The sequence below is a fragment of the Buceros rhinoceros genome, unplaced genomic scaffold (genome assembly GCF_000710305.1).
Source record: "Buceros rhinoceros silvestris isolate BGI_N320 unplaced genomic scaffold, ASM71030v1 scaffold46802, whole genome shotgun sequence".
Taxonomy (NCBI): domain Eukaryota; kingdom Metazoa; phylum Chordata; class Aves; order Bucerotiformes; family Bucerotidae; genus Buceros; species Buceros rhinoceros.
Window position 1 is genome coordinate 1 of NW_010401521.1, and position 14,432 is coordinate 14,432.

At 54.2% G+C, this 14,432-nt stretch overlaps 1 protein-coding gene across 1 annotated transcript; it reads right to left on the reverse strand.

Moving 5' to 3' along the window:
* Nucleotides 1-453: 453 nt before the first annotated feature.
* On the reverse strand, nt 454-11,622 carry MSI1 (musashi RNA-binding protein 1). Its single transcript, XM_010132281.1, is given in 10 exon segments — nt 454-927; nt 1,861-1,926; nt 2,413-2,567; nt 2,693-2,711; nt 2,714-2,766; nt 5,817-5,873; nt 7,138-7,218; nt 8,796-8,913; nt 9,549-9,631; nt 11,580-11,622. Coding segments are annotated over 9 exon segments (645 nt in total). The 5' UTR covers nt 11,617-11,622; the 3' UTR covers nt 454-927; nt 1,861-1,884.
* Nucleotides 11,623-14,432: the final 2,810 nt, after the last annotated feature.

The following is a 14,432-nucleotide window of genomic DNA, read 5'->3' on the forward strand; positions in this document are numbered from 1 at the left end:
ACAGTAAAAGGTGTACAAAAAAAGAACGAGTCCTGTCAGGATTCTGCTGGAGAGTATTGCTCACACTGCGGCACCAAGTCCAGGACCTGGAGCTGCTCCTTGGAGCCAGGCTGCAGGCAGCAGCCAGGTTCAGCTCACGATATTTACATATTATACAGGAGGAAAAAGAAAACCCCACGTAAAACTAAAACTAGGAAAAAAAAAATCTTTCAGCTGTAAGGATAGTGTTTCTCACTTAGCAAAATATACATTTGTTTTGTTCCATAGCGATGTCCCACGTTTTCGGATCCTTGGAGTTTCACACTTTTCAAAGCCTCACATTTACAAAACAGAAACAATTAAAAACAGTTTCTTTAAAAAAAATAGAAATACATCAGTTCCTCTCAGCCTTTGCTCTCTCTGTGTCTCTTTCTTCCCTTCAGAACTGCATTCTTGTTACATACCGTGCTTTAAAAACACTGACGACAACAACAACAGAGTTGAAAATATTCAAAACAGTTTCAAAGCCAAATAAAAATATTCCTCAATTAAAAACTACCTAACACAATCACAAAGCCAATTCATAAAATATGCCTACTAGCTCGGGAAAGAGCAAACAACGAAAAGAAGGGGTAGCCCCCCCAAAAGATAAAAAAATAAAATAAAAAAATAAACCTAACAGCTAATAAAATAAATAAAAGAAGAATTGGTGGGCTGGGGGCAGGGAGGGGGGAAGCGTAAACCATCGGTGGTTAGTAAGAAAGCGAGATGATCTCCTTGGGTTCAGTCCAGTGTGGTCTGGTCAAAGGGAGAGATCGGGGCAGGGCAGCAGGAGCCTGGCAGCCAGCCGGCAGTGTGCAGTTTGATTCAAGAAAAGGTAACCTTGGCTCGTCCCCCGAGGCTCACCAGATCCTCCAGCTGCTGTCCTCGGTTAGGTCACTGGGGAATCTGCGGGACACAGCAGGGGAGGGAAGGGACAGAATCTAGAATAACCAACAGCTTTTCCGGTGTGATCTGACAGAAACACTCAGTTCCCAGACTTGCCCCAACACAGGCCTGTTCCACATCTTGCTGGCACAGGGATGGGACATAGCAGAGATGCTTCCGTCTTTAACGGCGATGCGCAGGCCAGGGAAACAGGGCCCTGCACGCCCAGGCCCTGTGGCACTCCTGCCCCCAGAGACCTGTGACACAGCAGGGTCCAGCCTTTCTCCAGCACTCAGCTCAGAACAGCCCTTCCAGGCTGCCATGAGCTCCTCTCTGGACACTGTTCCCTGAAAACATTTGCTCTCCTTTTTGAAAAGCCGGGGTTTTCTTCATTTTAATTTTATTTTTAAGCCAGCTAACTTTTGCAAAGCAAACAGAGACCATCCACCGGTTTCCTCTTAGGCATGTGTAAGGACCAGAAACAGAACTGATCGCCCTCAGATTTTCTTTCTGCCTTTCTCCCAAGCAGCAAAAACCTCACTCCTCAGAGACAGTGGTCTTGGCAGCAGCGAGAACCAGCTACAAGGACAAGGCTTCCCCAGCCACGCAGGTGAGCCAAGCTTGTCTCTCGGGATCGCACTGGGCTCTGATTCTGGCCAACTGGGCAGACCTTTCCTGTTTCTGTCAGAGCTCCCATTTCCTTCCTCTTCGTGCCTAGACACTAAGCGACCCCTTCACAGCACTCCCAGCCTGGGGAGCATAAGGCAGGAACGCAACCTGCCAGGCCTCTGGTGCAGAAGAGAGCCCCAGGCTGGCCACAGGACTTCTGCTGCAGGCTGGGGCAGGCCCGCAAGGTGCCCAGTGCATCCACAGCTCCTGCCGGCAGCCCAAGCACAGGGGCCAGCTCAGAACTTCATTTCTCTCATTATCCATTCGTGTTGGAAGCTCTCTTACCTCCTGCCTCCTTGGTCCCCAGCTTCAGTGATACCCATTGGTAAAAGCTGTTGCAATCAAGGGACCCTGCAAAGAAAGAGTTAAAACCCCGCTCTTAAGCAAACAAAAGTGAAGGATAACTACTACCACAACAAAATCAGCCATGGCCTAGATGCTGGCAAAGACGGTTTCAGCTGGAGCTACCAGATCTAAAGAGCACATCACCCTGCAGGACACTGCTTCAGGGCCAAGACAGGCTCTTGGAAAGTCTCGGCCAGACCAGGGAAAGGTCTGGAAATCAGGACCATGAGTGGTGGTCAGGGAGAGCCAGCAGGGCCCAGGGAAGTGGGCTCCAAGTGAACCACTACATCCTTCACCATCCGTCTGTGGCCTGGGGCTCAGCAGTAGTATGGCAGATGCTGTGGCGGGTGGCATTTCTTGACCAGAAAGCGGCCTAAGAGGGGGCTGCCCACCACTGCTCCCCTCCATCACTACATGGATACAGCCCCTTCCCTGGGCTGTGCTGCTCTCCATCTTCCTCCCCCTGCACAGAGCCCAACAGGGAACACTCACCCCTAGGCTGTGGCCGAAGCCGGTGCTCGGGGCTGGACTGGCAGCGCTGATGTAACTGCTGACCCCTGAGTCCTGGTTGGCGGCTCCATAAAGCTCTGCCATTGGCCCAGGGCTGGTGGTGCCCAGAAATCCACCAGTGCGACTGGGAGTGGAACCTACAGGAGGCAGCAGAACTACGTAGTGAAGATCCCAAAAATGCAACCCCGTCCCACCCCCCTCCCGCAGCCCATCGCAAACCTCCGTGACCAGACGCCCTGCTGGGGAGGAAAGTGGCAGTTACCTGTCCCTCGCACCACGGCCCGGCCGCCGCAGCCGCTGCTGCTGCCATTGGTCCATACGCAGTGAGGGGGATTGCTGGAAAAGAAGGAACAGGCATCTCAGGGGCACTGTTTCCTGCTGCGAAATACCAGGCGCACAGAAGCCGCTGCTGCTGCCATTGGTCCATACGCAGTGAGGGGGATTGCTGGAAAAGAAGGAACAGGCATCTCAGGGGCACTGTTTCCTGCTGCGAAATACCAGGCGCACAGAGGCGTATCGGCACCACGCAGGACGTCCAGGGATGACAACAGGGAAGTGCACAGCCCTGCGTTTATTAGTGTCCTTCCCCGAATGTCCGGGGGAACTCACTAGCCAGGCTCTGCTAAGCCCACACCCTGGAGCAGCTGAGGGCACGACGTGGAAGAGCTGAACCACGAGTGGGCAATTTCACACGTATCCTGTTGCCATTTAGCTTGTGAGATGCAGTTAATCTGAAGCTACAGATCCAGATTTTGGCTGTAAACATGGAGAAACGCAGCAGCTCAGCGACAGCAGCTGACAGCTCAGCGTCCTGAGGCTCAGTCCCTCCTCTCTGTCCCTTGGCACTATTCTTGAATAACAGTTTAATAGCCTCTTTCTCCCCATTTCTCAACTCTGCTTGAGACATACCATCCTCCCACCTTTGCCGTTCATTGTAGAAGAGCAGGAAGCATGTACCTAGGGAGCAAGAACTAGAAATGGCTTAATTAAAACAGTAACTCTTAATTTATATGTAGCAGTTCTAATTCCCAACTCTGCTGCCGCAGGCATCCAGCCCTCGGGGTAGGAGGCATCCAGCCAGTATGTTTCTCTTTGCCCTTAAAATGACTGGGTCAGCATTTCATGCTTGAATGTGAAATTCACCGTGATTCTGTTTAGAGCACCATAAAAAGAGGTCAGAACAAATCAATCGCGTTAAGGCTGGAACCCAGACTAGCTTATAAGGGAATATTTAGTAGCAGGCACCAGTCTGTTTCAAGCAAACGTCATATGAGGCTTAGATCTGGGTTAGCCGCTCATTACAGGCCCTGGGCCAACGTGAGCATGTCGCTGCTCCACATCACCCCCAGAGATGCTGCTGCAGGGAGGAGAGGCTGCTGGCAGCCCCCCTCCTGCCCCATCATTGCTTCAAGTCCCTAACAGACAGCTGAATTAATGCGGGTTCACTGAGAAAGGAGGCCAGGTCTTCTCAAAGAGACTCCAGTTCTTCTTCCAGAAGAAACCCTTCTTGCCTTTGCAGTCTTTCTGCTGAGACACCAGGTTGTGTCGTGATAACAAAGCACCTGCATGTTAGCTCCCTGCGTGCTGGAGCAATCATCCCTGCTTGTGCCATCCCCTCATCTCAGTTCCGCTTGCCAAGCCCACAAAGCGCAGCCCATTTACGCGCACGCATCCACTTGAAGGCACAAGGGCCCTCGAGCGCTGCACAGCTCGCTGGCCCTTTGTAGGAGCGAAGGGGGCCCTGCCCTCTGCGGGACCAACTCCAGCCTATACATGGGAATCGCAGCTCTTGGCCTAGCCAAGAGGCTGCACAGCGACTGCAGAACAGTAGGGAAGAAGGGGGCCCTGCCCTCTGCGGGACCAACTCCAGCCTATACATGGGAATCGCAGCTCTTGGCCTAGCCAAGAGGCTGCACAGCGACTGCAGAACAGTAGGTAAGTATAACGGGAAGGGAAGAATGCCACGATGCCCAGCTGGTACTTCAGCGAGACACTCGGGGCTGTAAGCTAACATGGCACCCAGCCAGGACAGCAGCATTAATAACTTCTTGTACAGAGCCTTTGTGCGCCCCAGCCGCTGGTGACAGCCGGGCCCGGGCGAGTCACCTCCGCTAGGAAAAGGCACAGTGCAGCCGGGGGTGGACCTTGGAGGGAAAGGCATTTTGCCACGTCACCAACAGTCCTCTACAAATTTTATGGGTTTTGCTGAAGAACACAATGTAAATAAACAACTGGTCCCACATCTCCTCTGCTTGGCAACCAGATGGCTCAGAGGTGGGGGTCCGGTGCTTACGCAGTTGCATACATGGTGTCAGGGAAGAGCTTTATTAAGAGGGAGCTGGGATGTGGCCTCCCGCTACCTTCCTCAGAGCAATTTGTTCAGTGGTGGCTGCCAACCTCAGCATGCTCAGGAACGGAGACTCTCTGAGGACTGACACAGTTCTGTGCCACAGAAAGCCCCTTTCAAGCCTGTTGGTACTGGTAATTCCACGAGAGTTTCTCAGGAAGCTTTTCCACATCCCCAATGCAGAGAGATTCAAACCCTGAAACAGGTGGAGGCAAGGAAGCACTGGAGAGGAGGAACGCCATGGAAATGAGGTGGCACATGGGAAGCAGGGTGCTACACGAAGCTGCTTTTCTACGACAAAAATCATGGACACGACAGAGCTGGGGAAGCATGACCATGGAAGGGAGTGTAGACAGAAGGAGCATCACCCAGAGAGAACACACTGCACACAAGCCAGGGGCTGAGGATCCAGAGGGTGAGGATACTGAGCCAGGACTAGTCTCTGGAGAACGGTCCTCTGCCCCTGTTTCATTCCACAGTTTCCTTTGAGCACTGCAGGACTTTGTAGAGTCCTGCCACACTCATTTCTGCCCGGGAATTCTGCACCACCCATAGCAAGAAAAGCATTTCCTGTAGACCCTCCTGCCCAGGGGTACAGCATTAGAGTGACCAGGAGTGCTCTCACACCCTCTCCCTCCTCCCAGCACTCCAAATCTCATCCTTGCAGCAGCTCAGGTTACGGTCATTTGTAGACCTTTGAGAAGCCACCCTGCTCTCTGCAGTTTTTCATATCTGGTTTACACCCAGCCTGGGGCAAGGAGCTAAAACTGAGGCAAGCAGCAGGAAACACCATCTAAGGATTACATGCCTCCGTTGGGTATGAGCTGCATTGCCCTTCTCAGACGCAATACACATGGCTCTGATTGCCTCTCCATCTTTCCAGCCCCAGCTTTGGATGGAGCTCGTACAGATGGAAGAGGAAATAAGGAACATTTCCAGTCTAGCTGCACCAGGCTGTGGAGCAGCAACACCACTGGAACAGCCCAAAGCCCCCTTCTCCCCTTCCAGCTTGTGAGTGTAGGAAATGAGCGGGACTGACCTGTGAGCTCAGGGAGGACGGGGGCACTCGGGAGAGGGGTCCGCTCTACACGGAACTCTAAAAACGAAATGCAAGACATCTTAGGAACTCATCAATGCTCCGAGGGAGACCCCGCAGAGAGACAGCAGCCGGGGTCTGCTGGGGGAGCAGCCTGCAGCCAGACTGCAACCAGACCAATGCTACCTTTAGAGTAACTTATAACTGGTGCTGAAAGGTGCTGGACTCCTGCCCTGGAGACTGAAAGGATCCATTTACCCTTAGAATAAATCTGGCCAAGGCAGGGCAAGTGCAAGCTTCACTGCGCAGTCTCAGGTGAGCCCTGGAGCACCACTCTGTGACCCATCCAAGCTGACCACTTGGTTGCCGTGCCAGTGGGTGCTCAGTGCGTGCCACACTCATGGGTTTACTCAGGTGAGGCACTTGAAGCCACTACACCTGAGACTCTCTCCCTGGGTTCAGGGAGAGCTTCCAGACAGTTTGGAGGCAACAGCAACTTTCAGCACAGTCAGCTTGGGCTCGCCTCAAGCGGAAGGAAAATATTCCCAGCCCCTAACATCAGGACTTCATGTATAAACCATCACACTGAGGGATGGAGTAAGGAAGGGATGCTTGGAGTTGCCACTTCTCTAGAAAATAGCAAGGCAATCTTTTCCCTGAGCATGCTCTGCCTCATTCCCCTGCCTTGCAGAGAATGGGAGGGAGAAGAGGCCCCAGAAAGCTGTGAGCAGCTGCAGCACAGCAGGTTCCAGCCATTGATCGCAGAATCCATGTTCTGAGCACATGGCAGCATTGGGAGCTTGAAACCACCCAGTTTGCAAGGGATTTGCAGCCCCTCACCCCAGCAGATGCTTTCTGGAGGCTGTGAGTGGTCCAGGTGCTGTTCAGAACACAACGGCAGCGTTGCAGGCGCCCGTGTCTCAGGTGCCTAGAGGCTCCCTGGCCCATGGAAAGCCACGTTTTAAAATTCTGTGCTACTTTCAGAGCAGTGGCAATTCTGGTAAAGAGAGACAGACACACACAAAGGCAGCGAGACAGGCAGAGCTGCAGGGGCCCTTCTGTGTCACAGCAGCAGCCCTACGGAGGAGGCTCACATAAAGGCGTCAGAGCAGCCTTGGGCTTTTCCTGCCTCTGGAGTGTGAGGATAATCCTAATGAAGGACAGGCTCTTCCCACCTATTCCAGGGCTTCTCCCCTCCTCCCTCCACATCCTCTCCAATTTAAAGAGACACCAAACAGGGGAAAAGGGCACAGCCTGGGTCACATGCCAGGGACTCCCGTCACCTGAAGGCAGACCAAAACACCAGTCAGGGAGCACCACTCACCAGGGAACTGGTAAGTGTAGCCAGGTGCAATGCCAGTGTAACTTCGACTCGCGTAGGTGGCAGCTTGGAAGCCCGGATAACCTGGGGAAAGAGAAAAGGCCTCTGTTACTGGAAGCTCGCAGCATCCACGTCCTCAGTGCCTGGCTGCTCGTGAGCAGCACAACCATTAGGTTATTCATGCAAATAGGATGAATAGCAGAAACCCCACAAAATCGCTGGAAAACTCCAGAAAGGCGTTCTAGCAGGCCTGTTTAATCTTTTTCCTCACTCCAAACATGTAAGGACATGGCAGTTTCTTTCTCAGAAATTCATGCTCTGTGCTCAAGCTTTCTGATGCATCATCTGGATTCATAAATAGGAGAGCAGAGAGGTGGGGGCTTTCAGCGGCTGAGTCACTCTTGCATTAGAAGTGCTGGCGAGTGCAAGCAAAGTGCTTCTTCCCGGCGCAAGGTGGGAGGACAACTCCTGCCGCTCCCTGGGAAGCTGACCACCTATAGAGCAGGAGCCTGTGAGAACACAGGGCATTGACTCAGGGATAAATATTTGATTTGAGATCTCCCAAGATAGGAGTGCGTGGATTTCCCAGTGACTCAGCTTGAGCCTTGCTGCTTTAAAATTCAGATGGCTTAGAAAAGGCAAAACCCAAAACCACAGGCTGGAGATTTATTTTTCTTCAATAAGTCAAGTGAAAACATTGGGGGAAAAATGCCCTTTTTGGGGTTTTGTTCAGTGACTAAGTGCTACTCGGCAGGCTTAGTGAGGAGAGCCAGGCTGAGTACACCCTGGCCAGCAACACCAGCGATGATCCTCAGCAAACAGTGCGCTCTTGGTCAGCTCAAGCCTGGCCTGAACGAATGCAGGGAGGGAGAGAAGCCAGGAGCAGCACCTGCGCTGGAAGGATCATGCTTGACTCTCAGATCCAGGCATGAGGGTTTGTAGTCCTGGAAGCAGAGGCTACACAGGACTTTTCTTTCTTCCTTTTTTAATCTTTTATCTAACGCATTTGCCTTATCATCATTGACAGACATGAAACCCAGCCTGCTCATCACCAGTTTCTCCCTACAAGAGGGTCCCATGGTATGTGTACAGTTTTTCTTGCAATACCAGATTCTTGCTGTCCCTGAGAGGGAGAGAACAAAGGGAGACAAAGCTCAATGAGAACTTTAAGAGAATTTTTACAGTCTTTAAATGGCAGTGAGGACATTTATGTGGACCACTGCTTCAGGTGGAAACTCGGGGGCTCTTTAATCAATTAATTCATCAGAAAACCTGTGGAAGTGCGGGAGGAGGATGCCTGAGCACAGCTAACTCCACACTCGGTTCAGCTATGGGCTTACATCCTACTCCACGAGAGCCATTATAGAATTACAGTCTATAGGCTGCGGCACTGCGGGGCCGTTCACGGAGTTGCAGAGGGCCAGAGCCACCCAGCACACGGCTGTGCCTGGCCAGCTCCGGCTGTCGCAGGGCAGCAGTTTTTCCAGGTGCCACCAGAGGGCAAGTTGTGATCGCAAACAGCTCCCGGCACCCTGCCGGCGCCCCTGGCCTTGCACCAGGGACGGCTGCCCTTGGCCGCCCTGCCCAGGCTGGGGATAAAACCTCTAAGCTGCTGCCCAGCAGGTCCGGGAGCTGGGTTGGAGAAGTGTCCTTGGGCTTACCCAGCATGCCGATCCCGAGCATGAAGGCGTCCATCCCGTAAGGCATGACTCGGGACCGCCCTCGCGCCGAGCCCGTGGGGGACATCACCTCCTTCGGCTGCGCTTTTTTACACTCCACCTGCCACCAGAAAGCAAGGATCAGGCTCAGCCGGCACAAGGTGCTGCCACAGAGCACCAGCAGCACCCAGGCGGCAGGCCAGGACCAGGCGAGCTGCTGCCACCACGACACTCCCCAACCCTGGCCACCGTCCGCAGCCCATTTCACTGACCCTTCAGAGCGTCCCTGCCTCTGACGTGCCCGCTGCCAGCTTTCCCCCTCGCTCTGCCTACACCACAGGCAATGGGGAGGTCTAACACTGCTCTTCTCCCCCTGGAGCTGCCCTTGATGATCTGCCTGGCCTTGAACCAGAGCCTCAAGCATGGTTTTCCTCATTTCTGAATAAAGATAAATCCTGCCCCCTCCCAGGCCACCAAGAAGTTTCATGTAAGATTGAAACCTCCGAGCACTGCACAATTCCTTGTCGCAGTAGCTCTTCTCCCTGAAAGCGCACTATTGAGCTGGTTCACCCCCACACTGCAAGTTTCTTTTCCAAGCTGGCTGCTGTGATTTTGGGGAAAAGACTCAACCCAATTCCCCACTGCAGAGAAAGTGTGTCAGGACCCAAGTGCCTCACACCTGCCTCTGTGCTGCTGCCCCACTCTGTACCATAGTTCTGTCCCTTTTCCTCCGGGTTCTGCCCCAGACAGACTCACCATTTTGTTGTTGATCTCATGGAAGTGGATTTCACACACTTTTTCCACAATGTCTTCACTTTCAAATGTGACAAACCCAAACCCTGAAGAAAAGGCAAAACTCCTCGATCAGGTCAGAGCTCTGCACAGCTTGCACCCACTACCCACATCCTTTTATTGGCAGGAGAAGGACGGTGCAACCAGCCCTTTCTGAAACAGCCGTCACTCATCTTCCCTCTCCTGAAAATCCTGCTTTTATGCACAAGAACAGGACCATCCCCCTACAGATTCCCCTGTCCTCCTTATCCTGTACTTCCCACCTTCTCTGAACCCAACTGCTCTCAAAACCAAGTACTTTTTTAACTTTGCTATTTGCAAGGCAAACCACATGGCTGATAATGCCGGGGAGGACCCCGGCAGACGCTCACACAAAGAGTTGGTGGAGAAATGAACAGCTGCTTGCCAGGACATCACCGTCCTCGCTCAATGCACCCCACCAGCAGTTACACCCTGCACATTTCCCTGGCAGTCACTGGTCATAAAGCTTGTGTAAGCAGGCAAGTATCAGCAATGCAGCTGTACAGAGCAAGACACACACAAGCAAAGCAATTTCACCAAAGTAAGGTTAGTATCTGGGGTAAGACAGGACAGCATGTTCCTGGCCCCTGGCCCACACTTACACCTCCTTTCTCTCACCAACTCCTTTGCTGACAGTTTTGGCAAAGCCCAGCTCGGGCAGGCGGACTAAACTCCTCTCAGCTGACTGCAGCCGCTTCCGGAAAACTGAGGCAGGTGGGAGGATGTCTTTAAGCTTGCCTTAAGAGCAAGCTGGGATTAAGCAAAGCTTTCCGCTTTCCAGCACTGGCCAATTCCATGGTGTTTTAAAATAACTTTTAAAAACAGATGAGGATCTGCTGCCAAGAACCCCACTTTTTCTCCACACTGCCAGAAATGTCTCTCCATCAACTCCTCTGTCTGTCTGTGCCCAGGTAGTTTCCCACCATTCACTCACACCCTCAAGCAGAGTTGCTTGGGAATTCGAGAGCAAAACCCTCATGCCAAAACCAGTCCTGAGCCCCTTCAGACCCCCAGCAGGCCTGCTGTGCCCAGGGCAGGGCCCCTCACTGCCGACGCGGTGGCCTGACAACTCTGTAGTTGGACTAGTGGCTGGGAGTTACCCATGGAGGAACGGGGGTTAACATTTCTTCCCTTTTAAGATAAAGCTGGAACAACAGCTGAGGCCAGGCAATTGGAGTAGATTTAATGGCTTTAGAAAAACGCAAAAACCTGAAGGGCACACAGTGTAGCGAGAGCAGAAGGGAGTGTTCCCTCGCTGATCCGGGGACAGAAGTGCTTGGAAGTGCTTCAAACAGCACACAGGCGTGAGAGCGGCCCCGCACAGTGACTGGCCCTGGTCTGCAAGACGCTGAAGCTAAGTTTGCAGGTTAAGCGTTGCCATGAACCTCCAAGCTGGTAAAATGCTAGCGCTGAGCCTGGCCACACCATCAGACAGCCAGTCTGAAGCCTCGCCAGGAGAGAAGGAGGCAGGGACACCCAGGGGTGGGCTGGGCCTAGAGAGCGCAAATATTACAGCCTTGCTCCCAACCTGTAACCAGACTCCACCAGCAAGACTCGAGTAAGAAAAGGTGACCCGGGAGCACAAGCGGGCTTTGGGCCGAGGAAGGAGCGAGAAGCAGGCACTCCTCAGGCTCTTGTGTCAGCTTTCCCAGAGCTCAGATTACTTGGGACAAGGTAAGACATACGCTGCAGGCTGGAGCTGCAGAAGTAAGAGGGCAGGGGAGGGGGACGTCTGCTCTCACATATCTGCAACTCGGCGAGTTTGCTGCACAGGAAACGCGCTGGACAAAAGCTCTCTGTGCTGCAAGGGACGCTGGTAAAGGATGCAGATGCAAAAGGATGGGGAGACTGGAGGCAGGATAAAGGGCAGCTGCAGCCCGCATCCCCTCTGCTGGGATACTAACCCCTCCCTAGGCAAGGCAGGGGGCAAACCCTCCGCACTTCCCTCTCCTACGGCCAGAAGACCACTCTCACCTCGGTGTCGGTTGGTTGTCTTGTCGAACATCAGCATCGCATCGTCCACCTGCAAAGAGAAGGGCTCCAATCAGATTACTGCTGTTGCCACCAGCATCCTCTGACACACTTGCGCAGAGCTTCCCAGGCCTCCCGAGCTGGAGGGGATCAAGATGAGATCTCCTGTCCCCAAGAAGGAAACAGGGTGCGCGCACACACACGAGTTAGTACCACACCAGGCGCTTCCCCAAGCCCCAACCAGCACGGTCCCCCCTCCAGCCTGGGGCAGGTGCTGCTGAGCTGAGCCCCCTCGGCCCGGCCCCTAGCAGCAAGCGACCCCGATTGTTTGCCTGCGGCTCCAGCTGGGGGGCAAGGAGCAGGGACGGCATTGTTCCCAAATCCCAGCCTCAAAGGAGAGGAGAATTAAAGGGGGGGAGAGAAGCAAAGCTGGAGAGGGGAGAGGAATAAGGGGCCTCCCAGCGACAGGGGAAGCAGAGGCCTCAGACAACAGAGCCTGCCTGGGAAAGCTGGGAAGTGCCCCCGCCCCCACCCCAGAGGAGCCTTTCCTCTAAGTGAGGTTTCCCACTGCTGGAGGCTGTAATTAGAGCAAATTTACTGCAAGGCCTGAGCAGGGCTGCCTTCCCGGGGGGAGGGGCGGCGGGTCCCATCCCCCAGCTGGCCTGGGGCTGCTCTCCTCCCCGGCCAGCACATCGCTGCCTGGTGCCACTTTCCCCCCATCTTCCCGCTGGCTGTTGCCTTGCAGAGCCGCATCTGCGCCGCTCCGCTGGCCAGGCCGAGCAGGGTTAACAAATACACTTCAATCCCCTTCGTGTAAGCCCCAGTGTAAACCTGTCCCACTGACCCATCCCTCCTCTCTAATACCACTGCCTTAATCCGATTATGAAACTGGACGTGCGAGTGCTCAGGGGAGGCAGCAGCAGTCTCCGGCCAGCAGCTGCCCGGCCCTCCTCCTCCTCCTCCTCCATGCAAGACAGCCGCTCCTCAAGCAGCGAGCCCCATGTGCCCCCAACTCTGCTGAAGGATTACTCCCTTGGCTCGTCCCCGAGAAGCATCTGCAGCACAGCCTTCTCTGGAGCAGCCCACCACGAGGGCAGTGCCCGCATCCCAGCACAGGCAGCCGGCTTCACTCATGGAGAAGCACGCAGCCCAGTCAGGGACGGGAGAGGGCTCCTAGTCTCACTCCCCAGGACACCATAGGACACCCAGCTCCGCCTCAGTGTCATGAGGATGAAAGGAGCTCTTGCTAACATTTCCAGTGCCATCCTGAGCACACTAAGATCATCTCTGATGACCTTGAGCTTGTCCAGCACATCCACCCTGCAAGATCGAGGTGACAACAGCAAACCTGGCTCCTGCTCCTCCTGCGCTCTTCCCACCCCAGCTCCACTTCCCTCGACCAAGTCACAGACACCTGAGAAACGTGCCAGCCATTCAGTCAGAGCCATCAGGGATGTAAGGCTCCACACAGACACTAGGCAATTCCTCAGCAGCTTCCCAAGACACAGCCAAGGAGCTGGGGGCTGAGGACAGCTCATCACACTGCCATCCCCCATCACCACTTCCTCCTGCCCCTGCACCATTTCCCTCACAGTGCCAGCACAACTCTGACGCACTGGGAGGAAAACTGATGTGGCTTAAAAACACTTCAAGAAGTTTTGCTGTCTGTTTTTGTTATTTTTTTAAGCTAGATCCATTCCTCCATCCAGTTCATAGAAAGGGTGGGCAGAGAGCTGTTGTTCTCGGTAAACACTGGGAGAGAGCTGTGTCAACCGCACTGCACCGCAGTGCCACTCCCGAAGACTTCAACTCAGGTAGCTAGAGCCCACAAACCCATCACGATGAAAGGTGGGCATGGGCAAAAATAAAACCCAGCGGGTACGAGCACAGCCCAGCTGCTGACTTTCTCTGTCCGACCAGCCCCAGCAACAACCCCTTCTTCGCAGAGCCTGGAAAGTGGGAGCAGCTGCAAGTGGCAGAGTCCAGCACATGTCCACACACAAGCCACCTCACGGCAAGGTCCGGGGCAATGGCGAGGCACTCCCACGGTGCTCAAGCACTCTAACCAGGAGATGGGCGGGAGATGCATCATCCCGAACCGCAGCCTATATGCCGAGAGGAGACCCGCAGCCTTCCTCAGCCTGAGTCTTTTGCTACATTGCTGCTGCTGCTTTGAGACCGGGTGTCTACTCAGCATCCCAAAACATCTTGTGAAAGCGTATGACAGTAACACATACACTGTTTGAAAGCTGTTTCCTGCCATGAGCCACTCCAATACCTATATGTATATCCAATACCTATGTACACCTATCAAGTATGTGTATAGATACACAACAGGTTAAAGACACACCCCGCTCACTCAACTCTAGGGCCCAAACATCGTGTGTAGCTACGGCTAGCAGGTTTTATTGCCAACAAAACCTATAAACGAGCATCTTCTTGTCTCCCTCTGAGGAGACAGGTGAGATGAGTTGCGTGGTCTCAGACTGCACATTTCTACTGCCGGGAGGGGAAGTAGGGAGGGGGCAAAGCTAGTGCTGGAGAGTGCAGGGCCAGCCGGCCAGGCTGCAGGCTGGAGTGCCCTGTGGAGCCGGGAGAAAGGCCTCCCCTGCCTACCCAGAGCACGGCCATTCATTCCAGTACCCTGCCATGGGGTCCACTCTCACCAGAACCCCCCCAGCTCTTGCCATCACCTCCCCCAGCCTGGCGCAAGGGGAGTGGGCAGGGACCAGCTGCCTCAGCTCGAAGGGTTCCCTGAGGCCCAGCGCTGCCCAAACCCCCGGAGGACCCTCGCTGAAAGCTCGGAGGGGCCGGAGGTACCACGGCCGGCTCCCAGCGAAGGCCAGACCGCGGCAG